This window comes from Musa acuminata, chromosome BXJ3-6, assembly GCF_036884655.1.
Source record: "Musa acuminata AAA Group cultivar baxijiao chromosome BXJ3-6, Cavendish_Baxijiao_AAA, whole genome shotgun sequence".
Classification (NCBI taxonomy): Eukaryota; Viridiplantae; Streptophyta; class Magnoliopsida; order Zingiberales; family Musaceae; genus Musa; species Musa acuminata.
Window position 1 is genome coordinate 29,836,903 of NC_088354.1, and position 17,645 is coordinate 29,854,547.

A 17,645-nucleotide genomic window follows, 5' to 3' on the forward strand; every position below is an offset into this window, starting at 1 on the left:
CAATTAGACCTTTATAAGTTGATAGTATTAATCTTAATATGGTGCTAGCCAAGTGGTGACTTATGTCATGTCACGATATTTAATTTCGTTTGGTCGAATCACTAAAAATAATTAAGTTAAAATTGATAATAATATTTTTTTAATTATAATTTTGTCTATTTTTTATATAAGATTAATTAGGGTGTTAGAGAGAGAGAATGTGCCCTCTTTCTTCGAACCGGTTCTAGACGCAGTCTGAGCATATGACATGTGGCTGGGTTGGTCATTTTGGTGCATCAACTACAACATGTGGGAGAAGATTCGAAGAATGTTACCGTCATGAATGGTCAACCAGTTCCCATGGAGCCTCCTCGAGGGCAAATCATGTGATGCAGGTCGGGGAGCATGTGCGGTCTTTCGTCGAACAAGTTCCGGGCGCAGTCTGAGCACGCAGGCGGCTGTGTTGGTCGATTTGAGGCATTTGCATGACGGCGACGGATAAATATATAGGTTTGATGTGCGTACGAATGGCAGGATTGGGATGCGTAGTAGCTTCATCACCCTCAATTCAATCGATGGATTTTGAGATTCTTTATCGCAGGCGTCGAGTAACTCGTTTTAGGTTTCCTCTCAGTTCCTCTTTTGCTTCCTCACTGTCAAACAATTTAGTAGGACAAAAAGAAAAAAAAGAAACTCCTCTATTGTTTTTACAATCATTCTATCTTAAATTAAGATTTCTCCTATCACTATATCCTTCAGGATTAAAAAAAAATTGAAAAATTAGATCTACTTCTAATGCATAACACCTACTAAGATAAATTATTTTACTTCACATACGAAATAGCTGATGCATAAATTTAGCAACATTTTTCATATCGTTCTATTATTCAAAACAGTTCTCATTTATTGAAGGTGGTTTTTAAAGAAAAATATATATTTCTAAAAATTCTTGAATGTAATTTTTTTTTTAAACAAGATACAAGATGCGAAAGTGAGATTTAAGTTGACGACGATCTGCGAAGCTTTTTCAAAAAAAGAAAATCATTTTTTTAATCTCTCCATATCAAATATATATATATATATATACGTGTCGTTCCTCCCTTCCGTATATAGAGAGAGAAAGAGGCCGTTGGAACCGATCGTCTCATTCGTCCCTACCCTGCTTACTTTCCATCGCCATTGTTGGTCTTGGTGTGCTCGAGAGATCTCGGAGATGGCAGGGGGTGGTGGGAGGAAGATCGGGTTGGCGCTCGACTTCTCAAAGAGTAGCAAGGCGGCGCTGAGGTGGGCCATCGACAACCTCCTCCGCAAGGGCGACACCATCCTCCTCCTCCACATCATGCCCGACAAGGGCGACGAGGCCAAGCACCCGCTCTGGATCCAGTCCGGCTCCCGTACGCGCGCCCTCGCCATCCGCCATCCGGCATCTCTTTGCTCGCTCACGCTCTCTTTTGTGCCGTGATTTGTGTAGCTCTCATTCCTCTGACGGAGTTCCGGCAACCGGATGTGATGAAGCACTACGAGCTCGATGTCAACATGGAGGTCCTTGATGAGCTCGACACCGCTTCAAGGCAGAAGGGGGTACCATCTCTTCCTCTACCCGTTTTCTTCCCCTGCTTCCTAAAAATAGAACCAACGGTTTCAGGCGATCATCGTTGCCAAGCTGTTCTGGGGAGACGCGAGGGAGAAGCTATGTCAAGCCGTGGGGGATTTGGGGCTGGACTCCTTGGTCATGGGTAGCAGAGGTGTTAGCCCGATTCGGAGGTAAGGCTTTTATGTGGTTGCTTCCTCGCTCTTTCTATCAACTGTCTTAATTTCCTTCCCCTGTGCTTGCTATTGCTACTGCCACTGAACAGAAGAATGATAGGAAAATAATCATGAAAATAGATAGACGAACAAAATAGTGTTGGAACTTGAGGAAAAAAATCTTCAATTTTTATTCATTGTTCAAGGACTTCAGTTCCATTCTTCCTCAACTTTTTAGCTCTCCTCATAAAAGTCTTGTAAAAAAAGATTAAAAAACAAGATTGATCTAAATTTGTGTGCAGGTTTTAAAATGAGACATAATTAACCACATGACACTTATTAGTTGAGATTGACACTAAAACTCGAGAAAATAGAGAAAGAAAGGAGAGACAGTGCTTAATCAAAGGTTATTTTACTATCATTACAACAATCTAAGTATATTACTTCTTTGATTAAAACTAAACAGGATGAGAATCCGAAAAAAGGCATATTTATTCATGTTAATCGTTGGGTAAGTGTTTGATTATTTGTTAAATAATTTAATTTAATTATCAGATTAGCATTGTGAAATATATATTTTATTAGTGTAATTCTTATTACTGTTGTAGTTATTTAATTATATTTGTTTAATAATTATTTCATCACTTTATTAATCTGTATTAAAAAAATATAAAAAAAGGAGATATCATTATTGTTATAGTGGTTGCATGATTATTTCATCATTTATTTAGCTGTAAAAATTGATAACTTGAGTTTTACCTTCAGTTTATATTTTTGGATTTATATTAAAAAAAATTTAACAGTATTCTTTTATTCTGTATACATCAATTTTATTTATTAAAAAATAAAATTCAATAAATAGCATTTGTTAATTGTGATGCAATTGTATTTAAAATTTATATTGTGTTAGATTATTACTAAAATTATTTGTGAAATGTGTTTGCCCTAAACGGGTATCATAACAAATATTTTAAAGGGTGAAGCAAAAAATCTACTCAACTTATGTTTCTGCTCCATTAAATCAAGACTTATAACCATATGAGTTTTTAATTTTATTTTACATATATTATTCATTTGTCTTATTCCTTTAAACTTAATCTTAAATTTTATAATGAGATGATTGCATATTCCTTAAACTTGACAAATTTAATGGGAATGTGTTTGTCAGGTGGCTTGAACAAGAAACCTAGTTAGTAACTCTAGGACTAATTTCTATTATAGGAAAATTATCACCCTTTCTAAATCCTTTTAAATTTACTGATTTTAAAATATCTCCTAAAAAAACAAATATGTTAGGTTTAGAATCCTTAACTTTTGTAAGCCTTAGAAGACATATGTTAGAGGTTTTGAAGGAATCCATTGCTTTACTATTTCTTATTTTAATAACTTTAAAATGGTGAATCATTTACCTATCAATGATCAAGTTCATACATTTCAAAACTTGATCCATGAAATTCATAGAAATAGAACTATTTTTTTGAATCATATCATATCTCTTTCCATTAAATAGACTTTCTCCTTAGTCATTAGGAGATCTCAAATCACTCAAACTCTTAGGTTTGCTATCTAAGCTATTCGGATAGAAGATCATTATTGGCAAAGGAAAGCTTAAGAAAATCAAATATTAGCTAAAGTCAATATGACTAATCTTAAGGTCATTTTCAAAATCATAGAAATTCTAACAAGAACCAAGGTCATAACTTCAAACCCAAGGGTAAAAGGTTTAAACCAAGGTTCTCAAATCCTATTCTAAATTTTAACCCTAACATTAACTTCAACCAATTTCAAAATTCTAAACAATCCTCCAAACCTAAAGGGAATATGAAGCTAGGAAAAGATCACTTCGGCTTTATTTATGATCAGAATAATCACCTTGCCCGATCCTACTTCTATCAAAAGAAAAAAAAAATGATTTTTACGAAGAAGAGCTCCCTTAAACCTAAACCTCAAGTCAATATGACCGAGGCTGAACTATCAAATTTTTTTTTTAGGTCTATTTCCTTTATCCCAACTATGAATCGAAACTATTATGATTTTATATGGTGGCTAGGTTCTAGTGCAAACATCAATGTTTGTGCTAATCGAGAATAATTTTCCTCCTCTTATATCTCAAGTGGAGGAAGTATAATCATGTGGAACAAAACATCTGGTGTTAGGGAACCGGATGCATCAACCTAATTAGGAAAAACACTTATAATTCATGATGTGTTGCAAGTATTAGATATCCTTCAAAACCTAATTAGTGGATCTCTCTTGTATAATTAGGAAATATAATAGTTTTGGAAGCAAACCAAGTTATAATCAACAAGAGAGATATGTAAAAGGGAAAGACTTTGTAATTGAAAGATTTTTTTAACTTAGTATAATAACTCCTTCAAAATGAATCTACAACAAAGATGAATCATTATCCTCTATTATCTTAAATTTTGAATCTTGTGATATTTGGCATGATAGACTTAGTCATGTCAACATCAGATCAATTCAAAAAATGTTTTATCTTGATTTGATTTTAAAATTTAACTCTAAATTTAAATCTAAATGTGAGTTCTGCGCTCAATCTAAAACAATATAAAAAATACTTTAAAAATATTCAATTTAATCTAATGATGTTTGTGACTCTAATAGAATACCAACTAGAGGTGGAAGTCATTATTTTGTGACCCTACATTTTATCTTTTAAAGACTAAAGATGAAGTTATTAATAAATTTAAGATTTATAAGGCTCAAGTTGAAAACCAACTTGATAGAAAAATTAAAATCTTATCTGATAGAGGAGGTGAGTATACTTTTAATAAATTTGTCAAATTTTATGAAGATCATAACATAGTTTATGAAGTCACTACTCCTTATTCACCTCAATCAGATAGAACCCTTTCAGATATAGTTAGTTAATACATCGATCTTTAGTTCAAGAGTACTCTAGAACTTTGTGGGGGAAGCCTCTCATATTTACCTATTATATATTTACAGGATACCACAAAAGAATAAGAAGACAATCCCTTAAGAATTTTGGAAGTGTTATAAATCAGAGCTAAGTTACTTCCAAATATGAAAGTATTTAGCTAAGATTAACATATCAGAACCCAATAGAAATAACATAGGTCCTAAAATTGTGGATGTTGTCTTTGTAGGATATTCTATCAATGGCAACACTTATAGATTTCTTCTAGTAAATTCTAAAATATCTAAAATCTTAAATGACACTCTAATTAAATATAGGGATGCATCCTTCTTTGAAAACATATTTGCTTTTCAGATTATCTACTAATATCTCAAGTGAGTGTTTTTCTTTTTTTCCAAATTTTAGAAAATCTAATATTCAACTTAAACCTTGAAGAAGCAAGATATGTTTGATTGAAAAGAATTTATGTGATATAATATATCTCAAGTTCATTTCAAGAAGCTATATGCTCTCTGGATGCTTTTTTTTTTTTTAAAGAGATGATTAATAATGAAATAGAATATGTGAATTCTCACTCACTTATCTCCTAGGGCTAAAGCCCCCCTAATTTACAAGTAGATTTTCAAGAATAAAATTAGGAGCAATGATATATCTAAAAAGTACAAAGCTAAGCTTGTTGTTTAATGTTTTTTTTGTAAAAGAACTAGCATTGATTATTTTGATACATATGCTTATAGCATGAATTACTACCATCCGAGTCCTACTTGCATTTGCTTCCACCCATATGATGGGGATATAAAGTGGAATAATCTTTGTATATGAACAAATACTAGTAGGCCATGATATGCAGCGGAATTAAATGAAATCACAATCAAATAGAACACCAAGATATACGTGAAAAACCCCTCCAATGTGAAGGGTAAAAACCACGGGGCAAACTATAGATAATCCACTATGAGAATAATGAATATACAAATCTCAATCTCTTGCCCTAAACCCTAGCAACAATCACAAGAGAACAACTGGGATACAAGGATCATGTCACTGTCCACAATATCTAAAACCTCCCCAAGTAATCACAGCAAGAGTTTACTATAGATTTGATCTAGCCTGAGATGAGAACACTACTAGATGATTGAGAACAGTCTCTCTGCGTTGTCCTTGTTTTCTTCGTTTTCTTTCTCTTGTTTTTCTGCCTTTTCCTTCTCCTCTTTGCTGCTGCAAAGCTCTCCACGTTGTTGCCCTTTTCTGCCCAAAAAAACACAGCCACCTCCTTATCAAAACTCAGCCACCACACCCCCCTTATATTGATCTAGGGTTAGGTTAAGAGGGGGTGTGGGCTGATAAAGCCCACATGGGCTGAATATGGGCTATCAGCCCAACAACCTCCCCGTTCAGCCTATAAGGGAGGCTGTCCCATTACTCCTCAATGTAAAGTCATGTTGACCAACTGTCAGCATATCTCCTGTCTTTCTTTTGATAAAGTCTTTGTCAACATGTTTGCTCCGTTGTCATTTGTGTGAATTTTCTGAAGCTGCAACTGCTTCTCTTCAAATACATTTCGAATCCAGTGGTATCTGACATCTATATTATTTGACTTTGAATGAAATATTAGGTTCTTATACAAATGGATAACACTCTAGCTGTCACAATGCACCACATAATTTTTCTGTTTCTGTCCCAATTCTTATAAGAATTCTTTCATCCATAACATTTCTTTGCATACCTCTATAGCAGCAATATATTATGCTTTAGTGGTGGAGAGAGCAATACACTTTTGCAACTTGGATTGCAATGACACAGCTCCCCCTACAAAAGTAAGTACATAACCTAAAGTAGACTTCCTCGTATCTATATCTCTTGCCATATCTGCATCTGTATAACTTGTCAACACATGTGGTCCACCTCCAAAGCTTAAACAAACCTTAGAGCTCTCTCTGAGATATCTAAAAATCTATTTCACCGTTGCCCAGTGCTCTTTGCCTAGATTTGCAAGAAATCTTCTAGTAACACCAACTGCATATGCGATGTCTGGCCTCGTATATACCATTACATACATTAAACTTCCAATTGCTGAAGCATAAGAATCTTTTGCATTTTCTCCTTCTTCTCATCACTTGACGGACTCTGTTCTGAGCATAACTTGAAGTGACCTACAAGAGGAGAACCAACTGGTTTTGCATTGCTCATACTGAATCTTTCCAATACATTCTCGATGTATTTCTCCTGTGACAACCAAATATTCTTATTTTTCCTGTCACAGGAAATCTGCATACCCAGTATTTGCTTTGCTAGTCCCATGTCCTTTATTGCAAAAGACTCACTCAGTTCCTTCTTCAATCTATCAATTTTAGACATATCTTTCCCAAGAATAAGCATGTCATCAACATAAAGTAAGAGAATAATAAAATCCTCACTAAACCATTTGATGTATACACAATGATCTAAAGCCGTTTTTTTGTATCTATTTTCTGTCATAAATGAATCAAATTTTCTATACCACTGTCTTGGAGCTTGCTTTAGCCCATACAAGCTCTTCTTCAATTTGCAGACAAAGTTCTCTTTACCTTTGACTTTGAAGCCTTTTGGTTGCTCCATATAAATTTCCTCCTCCAAATCCCCATGAAGGAAAGCTGTATTCACATCTAACTGCTCAACCTCCAAGTCCTGGCTAGCAGCAATACTAAGAGCAACACAAATAAAAGACATTTTAACAACAGGAGAAAAAATCTCTTTAAAGTCAATACCTTTCTTTTGACCAAAGCCTTTCACAACCAATCTAACTTTGTACTTTGGTTGAGAACAATATTCTTGAGTTTTCAACCTAAAAACCCACTTGTTCTTCAAAGCCTTCATTCCATTTGGTAGTAGCACCAAATCATAAGTGTGGTTCTTCTGAAGAGCATTCATCTCTTCCTATATAGCAACTAACCACTTCTCTTTCTGCTCACTTTCAACTGCTTCCTAGTAACTCTCTGGTTCACCTGCATCAGTAAGCATCACATACTCATTTGTAGAGTACCTTATGGAAGGTTGATGTTGTCTAGAAGATCTTCTCAACTGAGGTTCTGCGGGAAGTTGCTCTCCAACTTCTTCTTGCTCTGATACCAGTTGATGGGAATATAAAGCGGAATAACCTTTGTATATGAACAAATACTAGCAGGCCATGATATACAGCAAAATTAAATGAAATCACAATCAAATAGAACACCAAGATATACGTGGAAAACCCCTCCAATGTGAAGGGTAAAAATCACGGGGCAAACTAGAGATAATCCACTATAAGAATAATGAATATACAAATCTCAATCTCTTGCCCTAAACCCTAGCAACAATCACAAGAGAACAACTGAGATATAAGGATCACGTCACTGTCTACAATATCTAAAACCTCCCCAAGTAATCACAGCAAAAGTCTACTGTAGATTTGATCTAACATGAGATGAGAACACTACTAGATGGTTGAGAATAGTCTCTCTACGTTGTCCTTGTTTTCTTCCCTTTCTTTCTCTTGTTTTTCTATCTTTTCCTTCTCCTCTACTGCAAAGCTCTCCACGTTGCTACCCTTGTCTGCCCAAAAAACCGCAGCCACCTCCTTATCAAAACCCAGCCACCACACCCCCCCTTATATTGATCTAGGGTTAGGTTAAGAGGGTATGTGGGTTGTTGGCTGATAAAACCCACATGGGCTGAATATGGGCTGTCAGCCCAACACCATAAACTCCTTATTCATCAAATGGATGTGAATACTACATTTATATATTGAGAGCTAGAAGAAGAGACATACATGAACTAACCCGAAGGATTTGTCATGCATGGACAAAAAAGAAAGTGTGCAAGTTGATCCGTTCCCTTTACGGATTCAAGCAAGCACCTAAGCAATGACACGAAAAATTTGATTATATAATTCTATCATTTGGATTTTAAATCAATGAATTTGATAATTATATATATTATAGAAGGATAGAACAAATTATACTTGTCTATCTTTACGTTGACGATGTCTTAATTTTTACTTTAGATTTAGATTTGATCTTGGAAAATAAATCATTCTTATCTCATCACTTTGATGTGAAAAATCTTGGTTAGCAAAAAAAATCTAGAAATCTTATAATTTTATATCATTACCTCGGTGTTATTATACTAAAAAATTAATTAAAATATTTAAATATTCTAATTATTCATTTATCTTCCCTTCTTGTGATCTAAATGACACTGATAATCTTGTACATCAAGAAAGATATTTTCAAATAATTAGATCTCTCTTCTATCTATTAAATAAGATCGATATTTCTTATGTTGTATACAGAATTAGTAGATATACTAGTATTTCAAGTTTGGCTCACTTAAATGCTCTTGAATGAGTTTTTATATGCCTTTAGGGAATTTTTTTTTATGGACTTAACTTTGTAGGATATTCTACGGTGATGCGAAACTGAATTTTTGATTATTTAGATTATATATATATATATATATCTTCTTTGTAGAAGTATTATATCTTAGCAATCAACTAAACAGCCTACTATAACTAGAAGTACTATGGAGGTTAAGTTTATAGTAATTACACCACTTGTACCCAGGTAGAATGACTAAAAAAATTAATTTCTATTTTTTTTATGATCATAAACCCTACTCCTGTTTTTATTTATTGTGAATGTAAAGATACAATAGACTTTTATAAAAAAAAATTTATAAATATTTTTCGTGAGGTGATATTTTTCGTGAGATATGACTGAGAGAATTCATAGATCGTCATGACTAGGGATCTGGATAATCTTTATAATCTCTTATGAATAATCAAGATACTCGTATATGACTATTAATACGCAACTCACGAAGACTTATTCTATACCGTGTGAGTTAGTTGAAGTTTGAATAAAAAAATAATAATTCAAGATCTAGTTCACTCCGTTTCTCAAATTGATGCTTACTTCACTAAATGTGGTTAAGTCTTTGAAAAGATATCTCATTGACCACACAATAGATGCACAAGCAATATTTATTTTTTTAATAATTTAATTTAATTTAATTATTTATTTAAGTAATTTATTTATTTGAAAGGAATTTAAATTTTTTATAGGGGATTGTTGGAACTTAAATGAAAAAAAATTTAAAATTTTGTCATTCACATGCATCTGGGTTTGATGAGTCAAATTTGGGTCCAAGTTTAGGAATGCCACATAATTGATTTATAATGCATTGGATAATTATGAAATTATCCATTTACCCTAGCTACATAATCAAGGTGGCACAAGTATCACTTACGTGCTACGTAGGTGTTTATCATCTGTGAGCATGGTATTTATATGTGTCGATGCACTGTGCAAGTGTGCACCATGCACGAGCATGACGTTCACGAACTCGCATGCTTAGTCTCCTATCCGGACTTATGAAAACAAAACAAGAGGGAAGTACTGTTACTGATTATCTGCACAACATAAAGATTATTATCGATAACTTGGCCTTGATAGGTCATTCCCTCAGTAATGAAGAAGTTACTGTCCATATCCTCAACGGCCTAGGAGACGAGTACAAGGAACTAGCAACAGCAATACGGGCATGTGATTCACCAGTGTCGTTCGAAGAACTCTACGACAAGCTGACTGATTTTGAGATATATCTTAAGCGTGAGGACAAATTGTTAGGACTATCCATCACGGCTCAAGTCAATCAAAAATCCATGAGGAGGGGCTATCAGTATAACAAGACTATCAACAAAGGTTTGACCAAGATGCTTTCTGAACCTTTGAGCTCCAACCAAACCCCTCCTCCACATCATCAACATTTCAATCATGACAACCAAGGTGGTTACTTCAATCATTAGCAGTCCCGGCGCCCTCAACACACAAATCAACGAAGAGTTGTCTTCCAATTATGTGATAAAGTCGGTCACTCTACAAAGGTCTGTCGATCTCGACCTTGACTTTCTGCACAATCACATTGGCCTCAAGCAAATCTCGCAACTACTCCAAACACTACTGATCATAATTGGATCGTGGACTTTGGCGCATCCCACCACATTACCTCTGATCTACAGAACTTATCGATCCACAACAACTATAGTGGACATGACGATATCATCATCGGTGATGGTAAAGGACTTCCTATTACTCATATTGGTTCCACAATGCTTAATTCACCTACCACAACTTTTACACTCGATGATGTTTTGTGTGCACCTCACATTAAACGTAATCTTATTTTTATTTCTCAATTTTGCAAACAAAATAATACCTCTATTGAATTCTTTCATAACTCTTTTCTTGTCAAGGATTTGAACACGGGGGTATCGTTGGTCCAAGGTTAGAGTAAGGACAATGTTTATGAATGGCCGTCCGTTCCACAACTCAAACAGCCCATTGTTTACTCCTCAGTGGCAGCTCCAATCGATGTGTGGCATCGTCGTCTCGGTCATCCCTCTCTCTCTATCCAAAATAAATTACTTACTCGTTGTTCTCTTTCTACTCCTACAAATAATAGCTTTTATTATGATGCTTGTCTCAGTAATAAAAGTTATAGACTCCCTTTTGGTTCTTCTTCCATATCATGTTCTACACCATTTGAAATTATTTATACTGATGTTTTGGGTCCTGCTCCCGTCACTTCCTTTGACAAGTTTAGATTTTATGTCATTTTTGTAGACTATTTTACTAAGTACACATGGATTTATCCTCTCCGTCATAAGTCAGAAGTTTCAATAATTTTTACCAACTTTAAAAAGTTGGTAGAAAACTTCTTTCAATCTACAATTAAAACAGTCTACTCTGATGGTGGGGGTGAATATCAAGCTCTCACATCTTACCTCTCAACCTGTGGTAGCCCTACCATAGACTCAACTCAATACCAACAAGTACTTGGCTCCTTACAGTATTTGGCTCTCACCCGTCCAGATATCTCATTTGCAATCAATAAATTATCTCAATACATGCACCAGCTTCTGCTATGCATTGGTCTGTGATTAAACGAATTTTGCGGTATCTTAAAGGGACCCTTAATCATGGTCTCTTTCTCCGCAAAACCACTCAACTTCATCTTCATGCCTTTGTTGATGCTGATTGGGCGGGAAACTTTGATGATAGAACCTCCACGTCAGGGTATGTGATCTTTCTTGGGTCTAATCCAATCAGTTAGAGTTCTAAGAAACAAAAGACAGTGGCCCGGTCTACAACTGAAGCTGAATATCGTGCTATTACTATCGCTGTTGCTGAACTCAATTGGGTCACAAATCTCCTCAAGGAACTCAAAGTCAGCTCTACCCATACTCCTACAATATATTGTGACAATGTTGGAGCTACCTACTTATATGTCAATCCAGTGTTCCACTCACGCATGAAATACATTGCTATCGACTTTCACTTTGTGCGAGATCAAGTTGTCAAACATCAACTTCGTGTCTCTCATGTTCATACGGCTGATCAACTAGCATACTCACTCATGAAGCCTCTAGCCCGTAAACTATTTTTGTTGCATCGATCCAAGATCTGTATCCTTGACAGGAGCTCGATCTTGCGGGGGCATGATAACAGAGAGATTTCCTCTGATAATAGAGAGATTTCCTCAACTACATAGCAGATGAGATTTCCTCAACTGTATGAGGCAATCTCTTTGCTCGGTTAAATAAATCTTATCTTTCACTATATATAAATGAGAAAGGTTGATACCGAGGGTAATACAAAATAGATTTTGGAAGAAAGTCGATAGAAGAAAACAAATGAACATACGATAAAATTTTAATAAAATTAAGAAGAAAGCTCACCATCAAGTTTAAAATCACAAAGGTATATAGAAAGATCACTCTCACAAAGGTATATAGAAAGATCACTCTTTGAGAGATGCAGAGTTTAAGAGAGCACTCTTTGAGAGCTTTTGCCAATATCATTAGTTCCTAAATTTTTTTCCAACCCCTAAACATCAAAATAAGTATTAGTGCATGACCCTTGAAATTTTGAAATTAAGTGTTTTACAACTAGTAACTAACTTTTTTAATGCATTCTTTGGTCACGAAGAAAAACACCTTGAAACAGTTATAACTTCATCCATGCTCATGAGCTGTTATATTTGAGTGAGCTGAGTTGAAAACTATGAGGCAACATTGTGAGCTGAAAAATATACCATAGCATGAGTAAGATCCATATGAGCAGATTATACCAAATTAGGCACTCCCATGTCAATCTCCCTTGGTTGAAAAAGACTTATCCTCAAGTCTTTGTTTGTTTTGTCAACATGATTATGAAAAGGACTTAAATCAGCCACATTAAATGTTGGGGATACTTCATAATTTTCAGGTAGCTTAATCTCATAAGCATTTTTGTCAATTCCCTTAAACACTTTGAATGGACCACCAGCCTTTGGTTTCAATTTTTCAAAGTTACCCGATGGAAACCACTCCCTCCTTAGATGAATCCAGGCTAAATCACCTACATTAAACTCCACATGTTTTCTATGTTTGTTGATAGCTTGCATGTACCTCTCATTTTACTTTTCTATGGTTATTTTAACACCCTAATGCAGCTTCTTTATCTGTTTAACTCTCTCATCAGCATCTCCACTAAATTGCTTAGTTGTTGAATGAGAGGATTAACACCATAAACAACCTCAAAATGACTCTTACCAATGCTATGATGCATGGAACGATTGTAGACAAACTTAATTTGTGGAAGAATAAGATCTCGTTGCTTAGTGTTCTTACCAACATAGCTTCTAAGTTTTCCAAGCTTTTGTTCGTTACCTTAGTTTGTCCATCGGTTTGGGGATGATGCGAGCTCTTGAAATTCAAAAAAGTACCTAGCTTCCTCCAAAGAGTTCTTCAAAATTGATTAAGAAATTTAGAGTCTCGATCAGACACTATAGTTCTTGGAATACCATACAATTTAACAATTTCCTTAAAATACAAATCAGCAATATGAGATGCATCATTTGATTTATTGCAGGGAACAAAATGAGATATTTTTAAAAATATGTCAACAACAACCATGATAGAATCCTTGTTCCTTTGAGTTCTTAACAGTCCCAAAACGAAATCAAGACTCATATTCTCCCATGGAGCAATTCGTATTGGTAATGGAGTGTACAAACCAGAATTTTGACTTCTTGTTTTTGCTAAATGACACACTCGACATTGTTTTACATGTCTCTCCACATCTCTGAACATCTTAGGCCAATGGAAATTTGATTGAACAAGAGCTAGAGTCTTGTTCTTACCGAAATGTCCTCCCAAAATACCACCATGAGCTTCAGCTACAATTACTTATCTCAAATAACAAAATGGAACACACAATTGTTGAAAGGAACTTAATTTACAATTCTGCCATATTGAGCCGAAATCCACATCATTCTCATAGAGATCTTTGAATGTCTCAAATCCAACCACTTTAACTTCCATTGCTGATAATAAAGAATTCTTTCTACTCAATACATCAACAACTACGCTTTGAACACCAGATTTATGCTTGGTTGTAAAATTATAAGATTGCAAGAACTCTACCCAAACCGCATGCTTCTTGTTTAGCTTATGCTGGTGATTAATGAACTTCAATGCATTATAATCAGAATATAGGACAAATGGCTTGGCAAGAAGATACTGACTCCAATGAGATAAAGCTCGATAAATGGCATGAAACTTCTTGTCATAGGTAGAATATTTCCTTCTTGTATAATTCAGTTTCTTGCTAAAAAAAGCAATGAGCTTTTTGTCTTGACTCAAAATAGTACCAATTCCCACATTAGATGCATTACATTCAACTTCAAACACCTTATCAAAATTTGGTAGTACTAAGATAGGAGTTTCGGTCATCTTTTTTTTTAAAAGCTCAAAAGCATAATTAGCCTTACTAGTCCATTTGAATTTATTATATTCCAGGCATTCGGTGATTAGAGCGATAATAGAGCTAAAACCTTTGTTGAATCTTCTGTAAAAGGAAGTTAAGCCATGGAAACTCCTCACATCATGCAATGAAGCAAGTGTTGGCCAATTGAGAATATCTTCTACCTTGCTTTGATCCATCATGATTCTATTTTTTGAAACAACATACCCTAAAAGCATCACACTATGAGTAAAAAAAATCACACTTTTTCAGATCAGCATAAAGCTTTTGCTATCTCAAAATAAAAAATATTTCTTTAATATGATTTATATGCTCCTCTTCACTCTTACTTTACATTAATATATCATCAAAGTAAACCACAGTAAAAGTCCCAATGCAAGGCTTAAGTATGTGATTCATAAATCTCATAAAAGTGCTAGGAGCATTAGATAGCCCAAATGGTATAACCAACCTCTTATATAAGCATTCTCTAGTTTTAAATGTTGTTTTCCACTCATCTTCGGGCCTCATTCTTATTTGGTGATAGCCACTCCTCAAATCAATTTTAGAGAAAATAGAAGTACCATACAATTGATTAAGTAAATCATCTAACCTTGGAATAAGAAAACGATAATCCATTGTGATTGTTGATGCGGTTATCCACATACATTCTCCAAAAACCATCCTTCTTAGGCACCAATAAGGTTAGAATCACATAAGGACTCATGCTCTTTCGAATTAACCATTTTTTCATCAATTCATCCACTTGCCTTTGAAGTTCTTCATGCTCCTTGGGACTCATTCTGTAAGCTGCCTTGTTAGGTAGAATAGCTCCCTACTCGAATTAACCCCTTTGTCACCAATTCATCCACTCGAAAATTCTTTCTACTGTATTAAGCCAATCGTTAAAGTCATCATTTATTTTATCTTCAAACTCTGGAATATCCAATCTTGGGTTGTATTTGTTCTACCACTCATCTTGGACTCAATGTCTTGTCCGAAATCTTCTCGACTTCATTGGATGAGGAGATGTATCATCATCAGAAGTAAACTCTTGGACATCAATTTCATTATGGTTGTTTCTACTTCGAAGTTCTTCAATTATTTCATTTTTTCTTTATAGACTATGCAACAATATTCGTAGTTGCAGCCTCAATGACTCAACATCATTTTCATGGTCACTATCTTCACCAACTATATCTTTTCTATTCCGCCTTGTCATAATCTCTAACCTTTAGCTCTGATACTAAACTGATACTGAGGGGTAATGCAGAATATATTTTGGAAGAAAGCTGATAGTAGAAAAGAAACAAACTCACGATAGAACTTTAGTAAGATCGAAAAGAAAGCTCACCACCAACTTTAAAATTACAAAGGGATACAAAAATATTACCACCCCAAGAATAATAAATAAGGATACATAACTAAAAACAAAAGATTCATCACTCAAGGACGCATCCAAGAGATATAGAGTTTAAGAGAGCACTCCAAGATAGCTTCTACAAATATCATCAGTTTCTAAAATTCTTTTTAACCCCTAAACATCAAAATAAGTACTAGTGTATGAAACAACCCTTTATGCATAGAAAATTTCGAAATTAAACGTTTTACAGTTGGTAATTAATTTCTTTAATGCATTCCTTGATCACGAAGAAAAACATATTGAAACAGCTATAACTTTATCCAAAGAATGTGCTCATAAGCTGTCATATTTGAATGGACTGAGTTGAAAACTATGAGATAACATTTTGGGCTAAAAAATATATCATAGTATAAGTAAGATCTATTTGAACAGATTATAACAAATTAGGTACTCGCGTGTCAAATGTCTCCCCCAACAGCCTAAGTAGAGCTAAATTTGGAGCATGAAGGTTATTAATCGGTTCCACTCCTCGGTTCATATCATTTGTTCCATTATAGCATAGCAGGCAGAAACCACCATATCGTCATGCAGAAACCACTTTTGTGGTTACGAGCTTCCTATTACTTCGATCCGCTTAGAGTCCCATTAGGGAAGAAGGAAGAAGACCATGTTATGTATGTTGCAAGAACACAATAACTATTATTAGCCTTATTCTTGGCAAAAGGAAGTAGGAGCTTATCCTTTCATTAGAGCACCTTCGACCATGGATTTTAGGGAAGCCGGTCAACTTCACAAGATAATGTGTGAAAGTTTAAAGTAATATCTTTAAGTAAAAGGAATCAAATAAGATAGAAAATTTAGATAAGTCGACTAGATAGTATTTTACACCTATAAATATGCATGATTCCTGATTCCTGGTTGTATACATCATCAACATGGATCAAAGTCTGGATTTAAAGTTAAAAATCTTCCAAGTATTTTGAAAAGTTTAACATGGTTTTTTCTTACCTTTTAAGTTTTTTTTTATAAAGATTTTGGACAGCTAGTAGAACTTTTTTTTTTTTATTTGAGAAAGTATTGCACTTTTATATGTGATCATTCCTTTCTTCACAATAATGACAATAATGAAAAATAGAAGATTTACTAAAATTCCATACTTGGTCCCTACCAACCTCTGAAATGCTGCTGTTATCTATACCATATGAGAAGTGATCCATAACCAATTGGTATCGTTGATGCCATGAAATGCATTATTTATCAGCAACATCTATGACTAAGATGAATCAAAATGGGTAACACTGTTGCACATATTTTACATCGATAGATGGCACATTTTGAATACCACCATGGGTTGTTGTATTTATAACTCTGTCTTAAGCAATTCCAAAGGAAAGGCTGCCACTATACCACCATATGTTGTTCATACTTTTGCCTGATCCTGATGCATTTATGTTTCATTGCCTATGCAGGATTTTGTTGGGCAGCGTGACGAACTACGTATTGACAAACGCAACATGCCCTGTTACCGTCGTCAAGAATTAATCGTTTTGCTTGCTTCAGAACCAGCGTGGATTGCATATCGCCTGCGATGGGATAATAATGAAGCTGGAATAAAATGGGATGCAATAGCCTAAACTGGACGAGTCTTTTTAAGTCTATATTACTTTGCAATGCACTGTAGACCTATACACACACTATCAGACATTATGCAGTTCTTATGATTTGTCATGACAAACCAATGCCTTATCGAATTCCGCTGAGGATTCATTTACAGGTTACGAACGCTTGGATCAATGATCACCACCGCCATCACCTCCTTCCTTCCACATGCATCAAGGAATTCCCGGACGTC

The 17,645-nt window shown here is 34.8% G+C and overlaps 1 protein-coding gene across 1 annotated transcript; it reads left to right on the top strand.

Annotated features, from left to right (window-relative positions):
• Nucleotides 1-1,097: 1,097 nt before the first annotated feature.
• On the top strand, nt 1,098-17,528 carry LOC103988896 (universal stress protein PHOS32). The gene is made up of 4 exons (XM_009407569.3): nt 1,098-1,373; nt 1,451-1,560; nt 1,625-1,743; nt 17,263-17,528. Exons 1-4 carry the CDS (start codon nt 1,193-1,195, stop codon nt 17,333-17,335), a joined length of 483 nt encoding a protein of 160 aa, XP_009405844.1. The 5' UTR covers nt 1,098-1,192; the 3' UTR covers nt 17,336-17,528.
• Nucleotides 17,529-17,645: the final 117 nt, after the last annotated feature.

Excerpts from the sequence above, each read along its gene's own strand:
- LOC103988896 (XM_009407569.3), top strand. The coding sequence starts at position 1,193 with ATGGCAGGGGGTGGTGGGAGGAAGATCGGGTTGGCGCTCGACTTCTCA. Across the intron at positions 1,374-1,450 it reads CTGGATCCAGTCCGGCTCCC|CTCTCATTCCTCTGACGGAG; the intron begins GTACGCGCGCCC and ends TGATTTGTGTAG. Across the intron at positions 1,561-1,624 it reads CCGCTTCAAGGCAGAAGGGG|GCGATCATCGTTGCCAAGCT; the intron begins GTACCATCTCTT and ends CAACGGTTTCAG.